The sequence below is a fragment of the Pelodiscus sinensis genome, chromosome 4 (assembly GCF_049634645.1).
Source record: "Pelodiscus sinensis isolate JC-2024 chromosome 4, ASM4963464v1, whole genome shotgun sequence".
NCBI classification, from domain to species: Eukaryota; Metazoa; Chordata; order Testudines; family Trionychidae; genus Pelodiscus; species Pelodiscus sinensis.
In genome coordinates this window covers 89547523-89563429 of record NC_134714.1, presented here as the reverse complement: position 1 = coordinate 89563429, position 15907 = coordinate 89547523, and the positions used below count along the sequence as shown (strand labels likewise).

At 43.7% G+C, this 15907-nt stretch overlaps 1 protein-coding gene and 1 long non-coding RNA gene across 2 annotated transcripts in view; one reads left to right on the top strand and one right to left on the bottom strand.

Annotated features, from left to right (window-relative positions):
• LOC142829171 (uncharacterized) overlaps positions 1 to 15907 on the bottom strand; it is a 24830-nt gene extending 8923 nt beyond the window's left edge. Inside the window, exon 1 of the long non-coding RNA XR_012903559.1 lies at positions 15774 to 15907. This is a non-coding gene — a long non-coding RNA (uncharacterized LOC142829171). The remainder of the gene's footprint in view (positions 1 to 15773) is intronic.
• Positions 2567 to 15907, top strand: part of CSRP3 (cysteine and glycine rich protein 3) — a 30977-nt gene continuing 17636 nt past the window's right edge. Inside the window, exons 1-2 of the mRNA XM_006111485.4 lie at positions 2567 to 2680; positions 14392 to 14523. Of these exons, the coding sequence (XP_006111547.1) occupies positions 14412 to 14523 (112 nt within the window). The 5' untranslated portion in view covers positions 2567 to 2680; positions 14392 to 14411. The remainder of the gene's footprint in view (positions 2681 to 14391; positions 14524 to 15907) is intronic.

Here is a 15907-nt window from a genome sequence, read left to right as displayed (position 1 = left end):
AGCCTGCCAGCACCCAGCCAGCAGACCCTGCACCTGGCACGGATCGAGCCACCCACCCGATGCCCTCCAGCCCTCCCCCTCTTCCCGGGACCAGGCTGACGGCTCCCGGGAGCTTGCCCGGGACCGCAAGAGGCGGGCACCCGCCTGGGCTAGTGCAGACATCGTGGACCTCGTCCACGATCTCCGCACTAGGCACAGGAAAGTGGCCATCTAGGGCAGGAGAGCTGCCAGCCTGGCCACCCAGGAGCAGGTGTGCAAGAGAATCAAGGGGGTCCAGTGAGACCCCCGACCCTGAGCCCTGAGCTTACAATGGCTGTCCTGGGTCAGACCAAAGGTCCATCTAGCCCAGTAGCCTGTCTGCCGACAGCGGCCAACCCTAGGGACCCTGGAGGGCATGGACCGAAGACAGTGACCAAGCCATTTGTCTCGTGCCATCCCTCTCCAGCCTTCCACAAACCTTGGGCAGGGACACCACTCCTACCCCCTGGCTAATACCACTCCATGGACCCAACCTCCATGACTTGATCTCACTTCCCTTTAAACTCTGTTCTAGTTCTAGCCTTCACAGCCTCCTGAAGCAAGGAGTTCCACAGGTTGACTCTTTGCTTTGTGAAGAACAACTTTCTGTTACTAGTTTGAAGCCTGCTACCCATTCCTTTCCTTTGGTGTCCTCTAGTCCTTCTTTATGGGAACTAATGAAGAACTTTTCTGTATGCACCCTCTCCACCCCACTCATGCTTTTAGAGACCTCTATCCTGTCCCCCTCCATCTCCTCTTTTCTAAGCTGAAAAGTCCCAGTCTCTTTAACCTCTCTTCATATGGGACCTGTTCCCAACCCCTGATCATTTTAGTTGCCCTCCCCTCTCCCACCCTCTCTCTTCCCCTCTCCCACCTCCTTTTCCCAGTCTCCCCCAGTTTTGTTCAATAAAGACAGATTCCATTTTGGAAGACACGTTATCTTTATTTTGTACATCAAGAAGAGGTCTAGGGAAGGGTAAGTGGAAGGAGGTGAGGGAGAAATGGGGCACGAGCCCCCCATGGGGAGGACTGGGCTGGCTCTGCGGGCTTCTGGGAGTGGAAGCTCTCCTGCAGCCCCCCAATTACCCCCTCTTCCCAGATGGCAGCCTGCAGCAAGTGCAGCCGGGCTGATGGCCGAGTGGTGTGATGTGCCCAGTGTGGGTAGTCTGGGCAATCCAAGCCAGGACTGCTTTGCAAGCGGGGCACCCCTGAGAACGGTCTGTCCGGGGTGGGGGTCGGGACCCTTTAAGCACAGCCCTCGGCTAGGCTGGGAAAGCATCTCCACGCTCTAAGTTCTTCTCTGATGCCCTGCCGGCACTGCTTCCGGCCATCCTTAAGCCCGGTTCAGGGTGCACTTAATGTGGACATGCTAGTTCGAATTAGCAAAACGCTAATTTGAACTAGTTTTTTAGTCTGGATCCATTAGTTCGAATTAGCTAATTCGAACTAAGTTAGTTCGAATTAATGTTGTAGTGTAGACATACCCTTATAGTCCTAGCCTTCACAGCCTCCTCTGGCAAGGAGTTCCACAGGCTGACTACACTCTGTGTGAAGAAGAACTTTCTTTTATTAGTTTTAAACCTGCTACCCATTAATTTCATTTGGTGTCCCCTAGTTCTTCTATTATGGGAACTAATAAATAAGTAACTTTTCTTTATCCACCCTCTCCACACCACTCATGATTTTATATACCTCTATCATATCACCCCTCAGTCTCCTCTCTAAACTGAAAAGTCCTAGTCGCTTTAACCTCTCTTCATATGGGATCCGTTCCAAACCCCTAATTTCAACTTACTTCAGGTGTGTTGAAAATTCCAAGTTAGAAGTTTAAGTCCCATAGACTTTCAATAAGACTTATCTTCTAAATCATTTAGCCATGTTTGAAAATTATCCTTAAGCTCTTTGTGCTTCAGTTTAGTCATCTGTATAAGGGATATACTAATATAGCCACAGGAGTGTTGTGAGGCTTAGCAAATGTTTGTAAAAGCATTTGGAGATTCTTAAACTAAAAGATGTGCACTGGAAAATAAAACTGGATGAAAAGAATGAATCCCTGATCTTTTTAAAACTTTTATCAGGGACTAAAGGTTGTCTAGCTATAAGATGACTGAAATTCCATTTGGCTTAACATTGTAACAGTAGAGTTGCAACTCTCAGCTGTTCATTGGCCTCATGTTTAGTTGTATTTATTTTGATCCATTCTTTTCACCAGTGTGAATAGGTGCCTGACCATTGTCCCACCAATTCAGTAGCCTTTGCTTTATGGCCTATATTTAAGGAGTTTGCTGATTTCAGCCTGTAATTTTATTTTTAAAGACTGAATAATACTTTATTTTACTCCAGTTTTGTGCGTCCCCTTCAGTGAATCTATTTGTGATCTATAAAACTGCATTTGGAAATGTTTTCTGGGTGTACTCTGAAGGAGAGCATTGTTCTCCACCTTACTCACAAGTGGTGTTAAGGGGAAAAAATTCAAGGCTTTTGTCAGAAGTTATTTTCAGCCTGCTGATAGCATTGGCATTGCTCACGTCCCTTCTCCCCTCCCTACTTATAGAGCCAACTCTGGTGATCACTTAGGCATATTTAAAGAGTGCAGGAGCCCTCCAGTTTAGATTCTTCATCAAGCCAAAAGAGGACAAGAAGAAAAAGACAACCTAGTCCGGTAGGTATTGTCACACTGGGTTCTGGTGGGTTTATCTGCTGAGGGATGTACTGTACATGATAAAGATTTCTCTGCTGGAGATTATTTGTGGCCTACTGCTTTACTGGAATACATTTATAGGTATAATGCAGAAGTGAGAGCTCTATACCAGAGCCCATAGGAGTGCATTGACATTCAAAAGTTTAATGGAATTGAAGATGCAGAGTGTTGCGTTGGAAAGCAATTGAATTATATTTTACATCAGTCGCACACAGTATTTTAATATACAGGCCTAGTAAGATAACATGACAAAAATAATGAACTTTTCTGGAAATTTCAAAACACTCTAAACTTCAGCTGGTATTATTTACTGTTTTTACACAATTTTTTTAGATCAAAAGTATTTTGAATACAAATAAACAGCTGTTGACTGAGATTAAAATAGTCTATGTGTTGATTTGGAATTAAATTCAACACATGTCCTCTTCATAAAATATTAAACAACATAGTATAGGTGCCACATGAAGCAATTCACAGAATGCAGATGTGTCATTCTCTTTTGGAGTTGCTTTAAACATGAACCTAAAGGCTGTTTGATTAAACCAGACACGTGGGGAACTTTGAACAGGGAAGGAGAGGGGGAGAAATAATTTTAGAAATATGTAGGAGTGTTTAAAAGTTCAAGTGTAAAATGAAAATAATTTCAGTGAAGTCTGGCTTGTCCTGGAAAAGAATAATTCTTTATCCATATGTAGGCAAAACCTTACACGGAGAGTTTTGCATAAGGTGTGAAGGACAAGGAATGGCTCCATTATTATGACAGATTTATAAGTAGACACTTGTGGAAAGTGAAAGCAACATCTGATATTGTGGCATTAGCGCTAGAGGAATATACTGTGTAAACCTGATTAATACAGGTCACTTGTAATGTGAGGACACTACTGCCAAGACACACATGAATCAGCAAGCTCTGATTTTCTAAAACCAGTTCAAAATATTGGTCTAATGTCAGTGGTTGGTGTTTTTAAAAATGCATGTAATGCAATAAAGAGGTTTTTTACAAAACTGAAATATTGCCATGCTAGTGAATGTCAGCTCAGTTGGGAGGGTATCTAATCAAGACTGCTGAGTAGTTTTGCCAGCTCTAACACTGGCTAACTTTCAAGTCATTTAGGTGACTTTAAAAGAAAAGGCCTACGGATACAATTACACAGCAGGGCTAAAGTTGAACTAAGCTACACAACTTGAGCAACGTCAATTACGTAGCTTAAATCAAAATAATGTAATTCGGACTTTCATGCTGTCTACACAGCAGGAAGTCAAAGGAAGAACAGTCTTCCTTGACTTCCCTTACTCCTTGTAAAATGAGGGTTACAGGAGTTGCAGTAAGTCGTCCTCCAGCTCGCCATTATTTCAGAATAATGGCTTGCAGTATAGACACACACTTTATTATTTTGGAATAACATCAGTGTAGACATAGCCTAATTGTCAGAAAGCTAAGGTGACCTGTGCTCCTGCATCACTTAGGCTACCTGCTTCAGCTTACCACTCTGGAAAACAGAGATAATAATATTTACCTGTTTCAAAGATGTTGGGAGGCTAAACTATTTATCTTAATTAGCCAATGCTATGTAAATGCATAGTGTTAATCAGATTCTATTTGAATGTGTGTTACTATAAAAAATGATGATAAAAGTGATACATTGCTGCCACACTCAGCTATGTGATTTCACTCTGCACATGTGTTTATTGTATTGCAGTCACATTTTGCTGAGTAAATTTGGTTTCTGTGAAGAACTTATTTTAGATATTGACCAAAATACCTCTACGCTTTTTGACATAAAACCATCAGTGACCTTGTAATGGACAGCAGATCCTTGCATATTTAACATGTCAATTGTGGCAGGAGAGAGAGGTTTTTTTTGACTGACAGATTTTAGTACAGTATTAAGTTTAAAAATATTTTTCTTAAACAAATGTTGATGGGTACTGGGATTTTGCCAGCATGAAATACCATATTATAACTGGTAGTTTAAAATATAAAATAAAAATTTTCCTCAGAACAAATATTTTGAAAAACAGTACAGTGCCTAGTAATAAAACCAACCTCTTCTGTAGAATACTCCATCTGAACCTCTCAAAGTTATTCATAAAAGAACAGAAGTGATATTTCAATTGTATGGAGGGGAAACTGAGGCATGGGAATGTTACTGCTTGGATCCACAAAGGGACTTATATCCTGGGATGATGGAAAATCACAACATCTAACTTTTAGGTATCTGAGATGTCACAGGAACAACACTGATTCACAAAACCTGTGTTAGTCAACTCATGTCCCTGTACAATAAATGGTGAGAGATAGGCGTCTGAGGGCTGATCTATACTGAAAATTTACACTGGAATAGCTACACTTTTCAGATGTGTGAAAAAACACACACCCTTGAGAGATGTACTAGGATGACCTAACCCACAGAGCAAACAGTGCGAGGTCCATGGAAGAACCCCTCCTGTCAATGTAGGCAGTGTCTATATGGAAGTGCTACGTGAGCATGCAGTTGTTTCATAAAAGCCAACACACTAGATATGTCATGAGAAGGGTGTGTCTTTAAGTTCCACTCAACTTTCAGAGATAAGCACCTAGATGCAGCCTGCAGGGAGGCACCTATCTCCATGAACTAGAGAGGGGGAACAATAGGCAGCTTCTGAGCAAACCTACTAGATTAGACACTCCCCCCCCCCCCCACTCCCCGCCACCAGGTAAATTATGTGGCCTAAATCCATAGAGATCAGACCACCCCCGCCAGGTAAATTATGTGGCCTAAATCCATAGAGATCAACTGATGCAGGGGGAGGCTTGGATTACTTACACCCTTTAGCCCTTGCTTGGGTACTAACATGGGATGTAGGATGAATTTAGGTTCAAATTCCCACTCTGCCTGAGGAGAAGGGATTTGAGCAAGGAACTGCCACCTCTCAGGTAAGTGTATTAACCACAACACTATAGAGCGATTCTCTCTGGCCCAGTTAATATTTAAGCAAAATTGAACAACTTCAATAGGAGAGCTTGAGGGAGCCCCTCAATGGAATATCCCACAGTTTAGTGCAGAGATTTCCAAAGGGGTGGGGTTTTTTTTGCTGAGCTGCCCCTCCCCCATTGGAAATTCATGTTTCATGTACATACCTCATCCCATGGCAGCAGAGGAAGCCTTGCTCACTGAAGTGGTTGGACAATCTCAGCTGCTAAAATCTAATTCTAATCCTCTTCCTGCACAAGAGGAGCAAACGGGGCTCATGCTGATGGGTTGGGGCATGGAGGGGTGCGGAAGGCTGTACCATGTTAATAGTGTCCTCCCATCAGTCCCTCCTGACCCTTCAGTGGGCCCCTGCCTGCTTCTGCTGCACAGTCTCTGGCAGGGGAAACAGTTGTGGCTCTGTGCCCTGGGGAGGCACTGAAGGGCTGGGGTCAGGAGAAGGCTTTGCCTGGCACAGGGGCCATTAGTACTTCTGGGTTACTTCCTTCCATCCCCTGCTCACAGCCATAAGTGAGGCCAGGCTCCACCAGAGGTCACTGCCTGCCACTCTCATGCTCCCTGGGCTCCCCAGCCCTCTGCCATCCCATGTGTTCCCCTGCACATCACCCAGGTGACTTAAAACCACCACCAGCAGCAAAGTGGGGTTAGAGCTGCCAGCATGTGTCCCTGTGGCCCAGAGGAAGGGAGGTGTTGTCTCCATGCCATGCACTGCTCTGGGGGCAGCAGGTGGGGTCGGGGATGTCTGAGGGGAACATGTGGTGGCAGCAGCACATAGAGACCCCAGCTTCCCCAGGAGCTATTACCAGAAGCGGAGGAAAGATAAGCATGGCACCCTCCCCCCCTACTCTCCCTTGTGCATCCCACTCCCTCCAGAGCCTGCACCCTCACTCCAACCCCCTTGTCCTGCCTCCAAACTCACTCCCTCCCTTGGCCCCCAAATGCCCTCACAGACCCTGCACCTGGGACCCTCCACCCCCTGCCCCAGGCCAGAGCCAGCACTCAGACTCCATCCCAGAGCCTGTTCCCTTATTCCCTCCTGCACCCAAACACCCTCCCACAGCCTGCACCCTGCATCCCTATTCCCCAACTCCATCCCAGAGCCTGCATCCCGCCCCTGGTTCACCAGATGATTTTTTTACTTGAGTGTCTGCAGCTGTGGCTGGTCACAGTTCCCATTGACCACAGTTCCTGACCAATGAACGCTATGGGAAGAGGTGCTGACTGGGCCACTGCTTCCTGCAGCACCCATTGGCTGGGAATGATGAACAGTGGCCAATGGGAGCTGCAAGTGGATATACCTGTGGATACTCAGGTAAATAAATGTCTGGTGGCTTGCCAGGGGCTAACCCTAGTGAACTGTCTCCAGCCCATGATCTACAGGCTACAGCTACACTGCAGCACCATTCTGGGATACCTCTGGTATCCCAAAATAGCTATTCCATGTCTTTTGAGCACGCCTGTTATTTTGAAATATAACGGGTTCGCTATTCCGACATCCCTGTAAACCTCATCCCATGAGGAATAAGGGATGATTTATTTCAAAATAAGTGCTGTGTAGACTGTGCCAAATTTTGAAATAAGTTATTTCAAAATTGACTCAAAATCAGCTATGCAATTTGAATAACTTATTTCAAGCTATGGGTGCAATGTAGACTCACCCTTATTGCCCACCCCTGTGTTAGTAAGTGCTGGTGTGAAATTCTGGCCCCATTAAAGTCAATGGCTAAACTCTCATTGACTTCAATGGGGCCCAGATCTTGTGACTCCCTGTCCAGTAATGTTACCAAATCGGATTCCTATCATCATCATTTTGGGAATGAGAATTTTTGTGCCTATGATAGTGTCTGGCCTGAGCATCTATCTAGAGTCAAATAAAGAAGAAATGTACTTTGTACATCTGTCTACTATTACTTGCATCTAAATCATGGGTTCCCAAACTGGGGGGGCGTGAAGAAATTCCAGGGGGGGCACGAGGTGACCCAGCCTACCCCCATCAAGTTTTGCTGCCCTGTTCAGTTCCCCCCCTTTTTTTTTGCTCAACAACTTTTGCTGCTATTGGGGGAGGAGGCATGAGAGTTTTTCAAAAATCAAAACGGGGGGCGTGATGCCAAAAAGTTTGGGAACAACTGATCTAGACATTTCTACTATGCCTATCACTGAACTGTTCAGCCACCATAATACCTTAAATTTCCTGCTCTGATCATTAATTTCAAAGCTTATGTGCAACAACCCTGGTATTCCTACAGCAGACTTCCATTGTTGCGTATCTTGTGAGGTAGACCAAGTTGGAAAGTGTTTTTTGTACTTCAATCAGATATGATGAGGTCTAGACCATCAAGTTAATGTAATGGTTACCTCTAGCCCATTGTGAATCCTGGTTTTTAGAGATGAAATGCTAAAACCTTAAGGCTATGTCTATATTGACAAGATATTGCGCAAATACTGTTTAACGCAAGAGTTTTTGCATTAGAGTATTTGAGTAAGAGAGCGTCTACACTGGCATGTGCCTTTGCACAAAAGATGCCAGTGAGGACACTCTCTTGTGCAGGAAAGCTCCGATGGCCATTTTAAACATCGGGCTTTCTTGCACAATAAGTTCATGTTGCCTGTCTACACTGGCCTCTTGCGCAAGAACAGTTGCGCAAGAGGGCTTATCCCTGAGCGGGAGTGTCAGAGTATTAGCGCAAGAAGCACTGATTTTATACATTAGAACGTCAGTGTTCTTGCGCAAGTACTTGCGGCCAGTGTAGACAGGTGGCAAGATTTTGCGCAAAAACAGCTGCTTTTGTGCAAAATCTTGCCAATGTAGACGTAGCCTAAGTGTCCATCCAGTGCAGAGATGATATTATTTGGGCCATATCATGTCATTAGTTTTTAATACTGCTTCTTTATGAAACTGCATCGAACAAGAAGGGAATTCTGACTACACGTTTGAGCCTATGGCCATGGAAGTTAAAAAAAAAAAAAAAAAAAAAAAAAAAGACCCCTGATTTCAATGGGTTTTGGATCCTTTTCTAAATGCTCCAGCCAGGCTGCCCTGACATTCTGATAAGCCCTAAATAAAATGAATCATGTGTTTGTGGCTACATGCCTGCCATATGAAAGTTGCACTCCATATGATAGCAGAGGTTTTTTTTATATGGAACATGATGGAACATTGAGTGCTAGTTGGCATGCCAAGAACAAGGATGCTATTCCAACTCAGTGTTACTGTACAGAAATGCTCAGGTCTAATGCTATTGCTGTCCAACAGCAGTCAGTGAAACAAGTAGGGTTGTCATAATCTCTACAAATCACAGAAACCACCACCATGATTGGCAGTCATAATTGGTTGATCTCAGATTTGGTGGGCCATAGAAACTAAGTCTGGGCTTTTCAATGGAGTTTAAAGGAGTTACTCATTCAAATGCCACTAGAAATTGGAAGATGGGCTTCTAAATCCTTAAGGATCCTTTGAAAATCCCAGCCTAAGAGTACAATTTTTAAAAGTAATTTAGAAGACAAAGTCCTGTTTTCAAATGTGCTTAAGGCACTTGAGAACTTCTGAAAATGGAATACAAGTGCCTAAGGCACCAAGTCATTTTTGAAAATTGTAACCCAAATGACTAATGCACATTAGGGCTGCATCTATACTGCAGGCTTTTTGTGCAATAACTGTTTTGTGGAAGAGTTCTTGTGCAAAAAATCTTCCACAAGAGTGTGTCCACACTGCCATGTGCTTTTGCACAAGAGCATCCATGACAGTGTGGCCACTCTCTTCCGCAAGAAAGCTCTGATGGCCTTTTTAACCATAGGAGCTTCTTGCGCAAGAAATTCATGTTGCCTGTCCACACTGCTCTCTTGTGGAAGAGCTCGTGGGGAGAGGAATAACTCTTCTGGAAGAAGCCCTGTTTTCCGACACTATACTGTAAATTTACTTGCGCAAGAACATGCGTGCAGTGTAGACAGCTGGCAAGTTTTTGTGCAAGAACGGATGTTCTTGCGCAAGAAGTATGCAATGTAGACACAGCCTAGATGTTTGGCTTCATCTCAGGCTTGAGGCACATTGGTTGTACAATAGCTCTGAGGTGGAGTTGCATTGCCCTATCACTGATGAGGTCATATACCTGTTCTGTGAATAAACAGACCATATAATAGGAAAAAATAAGTAGGGTTTTACCTCCCTGAATAAGCAGAAACTGAAAGTTTGCACGCATGCAGGAGTGCACCGTTTGCTAATAAGGGTTATCTAAGGCTTATGTCCCCTCTAGCATGTTTAAGAATGGGCTCTAACCTGAGGGTGTACAACTCAATATACTTTTCTACAAATACCAAATTCACACAGATAACTTGGGTGAACTTAAAGAGCTTTTGGGGAGCCTTAGCAAGGGAGAATCAACCTTTTGAAGATGTCATTGTTTGAAATGTGTGGGCTCCCTGCAACCTCTATTCTGATCCTCTGGGGTGTAATGCCATAGGACATAATGGTGTAGGACAAGAATATTGCAGTAAAATTTACTGTGTGAGATTCTTTTGGATTAAGCCTGAAAATGGAGTCCTTCTCTGTTCTGCATGGATATGAAAGAGCTTGAGCAACACAATTCCATTCATTTTGCCAGGGACAAAGGGGGTTGCATTCATGTCACTATGAGCAGAATTTGTTTCCCACACTTATGGCACTCTTGCCAGGAGTCGGGACTTGTACTAAAATTAAGCTAACATATTTAGGAATCAGATTCAGGTAATAACCATCCTCCAAAACTTAAGGGTCAGATTGTCCATTTCCCTTCCATGGCACAGAGATACATGTAGGAAAGGGGAGGGGGCACAAAGTGCAGTTCATGTATTTGGAGTTACGAAGGGGCTGCAAATCACTTCATAATGGGAATGGACGGATGAGGGAACTGTCTCAGAGTTGGTCAGTGCAGAGAACAAACAGAGCATATGGTACCATCACAAGATTCAGTGTCCTTTTGGGGATTCTATCTACCTTGACTCTTTTCCCCTCCATCAGGTCATGATGAAAAGCATGGAAAATGTGTAAGCACATGCACTAATGTTGCTATAATTAAATTAGGGTCAAGGATTCCTTTCAGAACTGTAACCACTGCCTGAAACCATGTGAAGGTTGTTATTGAACTTTATCAGACCTTCTCTGTGCCATTTGCTCCTTCACTCAGCTACTGACGTAATTTCAATCCGTTCCATCCAACTGCCCTCTTGACAGTTTGTCAGGACAGGGGACCTGATCCTGCAAGTGCTTTGCCCTTTTGATTACCATCGGGCCCAATTCTGCTTCCACTGAATTCCTTGACTTGAGCTGGTGCAGACTTGAGCCCTTGATTTCAAAGGGAACTGAAGAAGATCAGGAGTCACTCAACACCTTGCAGGATCAAGCACTGATAGCGTTGTCATTGGATATTGCTCTGAATTCTGGCTTTATAATTTCCACACTTGAAACCAGTGGCGATAAGCAGACCTGGTGTAAGAGGGTGTGAAATTCCATTCAGTTCAATGGAGTTGCAACCCGTTTATATGTTAAAGGCTCCATTTTGTTTCCATTGATGCCAATTAAAAATTAATCACTGATTGTCATGGGAGCATGATAGAAGCATAGATCATTATTTTTTCAGATGATTGTCTTATAATACTAATGCTTATTTCTCTTTGTTTTCATTTAATAACCCAGATTTGAAATACTATATATTTGGATCTCTGTTATAAGAACAATCTATCATAATTTCATTGCGCAGGTCTGAGTAATCAGATATATAAGTGACAGGGGAATAGAATATTTCAAATTAAATTATTTGATTTACATTCATGCAAAAACAAATCTAAATAAATGAGTTTGATACAAATTACTTTTTTAAAGAAAATATTGAGGGCAGGAGAAAGATTTCAAATAGGGAATATGATGATTCTTGTTAAATGAGAGAGTTCTCAAACAAAAAAAATGGATTTTAAAGTCCAGTTTTACTCTCTGAAACTGGCCTCTTCTTCCTCAACAGGTCTATTCTTGTACATCTTCAGTGTCACTTCAGTGGGGTGGAGAGGGTGAATAAAGAAAAGTTATTTATTAGTTCCTATAATAGAAGAACTAGAGGACACCAAATGAAATTAATGGGTAGCAGGTTTAAAACTAATAAAAGAAAATTCTTCTTTGCACGGTGCATAGTCAACCTGTGGAACTCCTTGCCAGAGGAGGCTGTGAAGGCTAGGACTATAACAGAGTTTAAAGAGAAGCTAGATAATTTCATGGAGGTTAGGTCCATAAAAGGCTATTAGCCAGGGGATAGAAATGGTGTCCCTAGCCTCTGTTTGTCAGAGGCTGGAGAAGGATGGCAGGAGACAAATCGCTTGATCATTGTCTTCGGTCCACCCTCTCTGGGGCACCTGGTGCTGGCCACTGTTGGCAGACAGGCTACTGGGCTAGATGGACCTTTGTTCTGACCCAATACAGCCATTTTTATGTTCTTATCAACTAAATCATGTTTTTACTATTTTTTAACTGTGTTCACACCACAAAGCTAAAATAGGTATGGGAAATTGAGAAGGCGTCTAGTCCATCTCTAACAAATTCTTAAATAAGTTGTAATTGCAGAATCTATAATACAGAAAGAGCCAGCTTCACTCTCAGGTTGAGTTTGCAGAGCTGGAGATTAGAGACAGCTTATTTTCACTCAGCCACTTGTTCTATACACCCTTGAAATGATAAACATGAAGCTTCACAATATTGTTTTTATAGTTGCTTTTTCAGTGTGAAACTACACTTTAAAATGTGAACCAGTGGAAATGATTATTAGTTATTTGTGTTACCCTATTATGAAAAATTCTCCTCTTGGTTGACAGCTGAAGGAATTTTGGCATAGTAGGTTTGATGAATCATTCAGAGTTCAATATCTTTTCCTTAGCTAAGTATATATCTCAGCTGTGAATTTTTCAGAGCCAAAATGGAACAAGTTGACCCAAAGCTGGCTTTGAATGAACAGTTAACTATAATAAGAAAGTGACTAGTTTTCCAAGAAGGATAAGAAAGGCCTGAGCCAGAGCTCAAAAGAGCATGATAATGCGATGTGCAAATGACAAGATGACATTTCAGTGTTCCTGAAAACGATGACTCAGAAACATCAAGAAAGCACATGGGCAAACCAGATTTGCTCTGGCTGTTTTGGAATTTGATGTACAACAACAGGGTCAGCAGAGATAACCCTGGGATTGGAGTAAAGTGAGCTGAGTTTTGTTTCTGGCTCTGACACTGATCTTACATGACCTTGGGCAAGTCACTTCACCTCCCCATGGCTCAGTTTCCACATAGGGAATAAGATGTTCACATTCTTTTGCAAATCACTTCTGAGATCCCTGTGTAAAGACCCTCAGAACAACTAAATATTATCATTTATTGTTGACTGGGTAGTAGTGCTGTTGCATCTATTGTGTTTCCATAATTCAGAGGGATGAACAACATGTATCCATGAAAATGCCACCAAAATAATATTACATGTAAGATTAAATGTTATAAGTATGAATTCCTCAGTCTAACTTCACAATCAATCATATCATACAGTTTAAAGAAATATGGGTACAGGAGATTTCCTTTACACTTTGGTTAGTAAGCAAGAACACCTGGAATAAAACGATTGCTTTGAAAAAGGTTAATAAAACAGTAAAATATGGTATTCCTTGACAGATAAGCTTGGTACCTAGAAAATATACAAGGCCAATTTCTATCCTCAGATTCACTTGTAACCCCACTCCACCACCACACTAAGCTTTGAATTATTTATTGGATCCAGGTCCTCCATAACCCTCTGCCTCACAATGGTTATGGAAGTTAATGGACAAGGCCAGCACTACAGCAAAGCAGCTTTGAAAGGAAAATGTAATCTTTGGAAAGTACAGCCTCCCTAGATAGCCTCGATATTATCTATGGGCCCCTAACCATATTTATACCATAGAATTTGAGCAAGTCACAATCTTCACAGTATCAGAGAGGTAGCTGTGTTAGTCTGAATCTGCAAAAGCGGCAAGGAGTCCTATGGCACCTTATAGGCTAACCGAAGTGTTGGAGCATAAACTTTCATGGGTAAAGACCCACACATGCATCTGACGAAGTGGGTCTTTGCCCACGAAAGCTTATGCTCCAACACTTCGGTTAGTCTATAAGGTGCCACAGGACTCCTTGCCGCTTTTGCAATCTTCACAGTATCGCTGTGAGAAAGGTAGTCGTGTTTTCCTGTTTTACACATGGAGTGACTTGCCAGAGATCACCAGCAGAGCTGATAGCCTCCATGGGTCCTGGGAAGGGTGTAGGGGACAGCTGTGCACTTCTGGAAGGAGTGGGACCAAGGGCAGCTGGCCCTCAGCACTAGCTGGAGTGTGGTGACCCCCCCAACCCTTAGCGCTGGCTACCAAAGGTCCCTGAGGGACATTATAGCAGCCAGAGTTCTCCAGGACATATGGAAGTCTTGGCAATGCCTCTTCCTCTCCCCCGTCCTCCCCACCCTCCCCAGTAATACTCATATGGCAGCCTCAGGGAGACAGACCAGCATAGGAGTTACTATGCCAACTCTTTGCCACTAGTCTACAGTCCCTGCGGCAATACTTATGTGGATAGCTCGGCTGGCTTTGGGGCTGACTGGACACAAAAGGAGAATCCAAATCACTAATTAAGACTGGACAGTTTCTGCTGACAGTTAAATTATTATTATTTTTTTTTAGGTAACACTTCCAACTGAAAGATGCCGAACTGGGGAGGTGGAGCCAAATGTGGTGCTTGTGACAAGTCAGTGTATCACGCTGAGGAAATCCAGTGCAATGGCAGGAGTTTTCACAAGACATGCTTCTACTGCAGTAAGCTGAGCTACATTATTGTATCTTTGCAATGTCTCCATGGCTCAATATAAGCCTCATTTTAATAGGATTCATTCCAGTAATTTAGTACTGAAGCAACAAGCTCCTTGCGTGCTAGATCTGCTGAAGACAAAATAGATTTGCTCTATTTTACTTTATTCGTTTAGAATTTTTGTTCACTGGATATTAAATGTAGCCCTGGATAAAGGCCCTGTAGCACCACCGAGGTGGCTTGGAGTGGTAGAGAAGGCTGTAGAGATCCCGGGGAGCAGGATAAATTTCACCCTGAGCCAGCTTAATCAGAAAGATGGATCTCATTTGGGGGAGGACCCAAGAGGGCAACAGATCACCCTACTTCCCTGTACACTGCCCCAACACTGTACTGAGGTGCCTACCTGAGCCACAAGAAGCCAGAGGAGAACCCCCCACCAGCACAACAGGAGCAGCATAAGGCCAGCAGGAGCAGCTTTTTGCTGCCCCACACACTACCTCATGACCTGCATGTGGGGCTGAAAGGGGATTCCCCATTGCACTGAAAGCTACAGAGCTTCTGGCTTTCTCCAGACTGCAGAGCAAGCCTCTAACTCAGGTGAGCTGCTGTCCGGGGAAACAGTCATTCCAGGGGTGAGTGGGACGAGCCCTTCTTTGGAAAAGCAGTTAGCTTATTCTAAGAGCCAGCACCCAGGAAGGGGCTCTTCAGCAGGCTGCTCATCTCTGGGGGTGCTTACTCGAAAGACAACGCTCACAACAGAAAGCAAACTACTTACAGTTAGAAAGCCTTCCCACCTGGGCTTGACAGGCTGTGTCTCTTTAGAGCAGCACTCACCGTCAGCCCAGTTTGCCTCTTAGCAGCAGCTCCTAGTGATTGGATCCAGCTGCTCCAGTTTCCTACCTCTTCAGCCAGTGCTTACTTTATAACCAAAGAGCTGCCAGGGCTCAAATAATTTTTTTTTTTTTTTACATTCCTACCTGTCGTGGCAAGTCCGGAGCTGCCAAACCTAGTGGTGCCAGCTGTGCCACAAATTGAGCAGTGCCTTCAGCATTGGAGGGCAAGACCCCTAGGCTTCAGAGACCTCCTTTCCAGACACTGCATGCTTTTATAGGGAAACTGGGAGGTGGGTGAACCATGACCCTGGGGGTCCCCAAAAGTCTTTACTGCTCATCACAGACTACACTATACAAAGGAGTTGGTCTTAAATGGAAAAACTGAGTGTATAAGAAAGGCAAACACCAATTCTTTTTACACTCACCCAGTCGCACAAGAAGGTGACGGATTTTAGGGGACAGCTGCTGTGAGAGTCCAGGGATGCCAGCAGGAATCAGACAGGCCACAAGCAGAAGTGGAGAGCTATCCCACTTTGCACACCTTCAAAATTACTCCTCC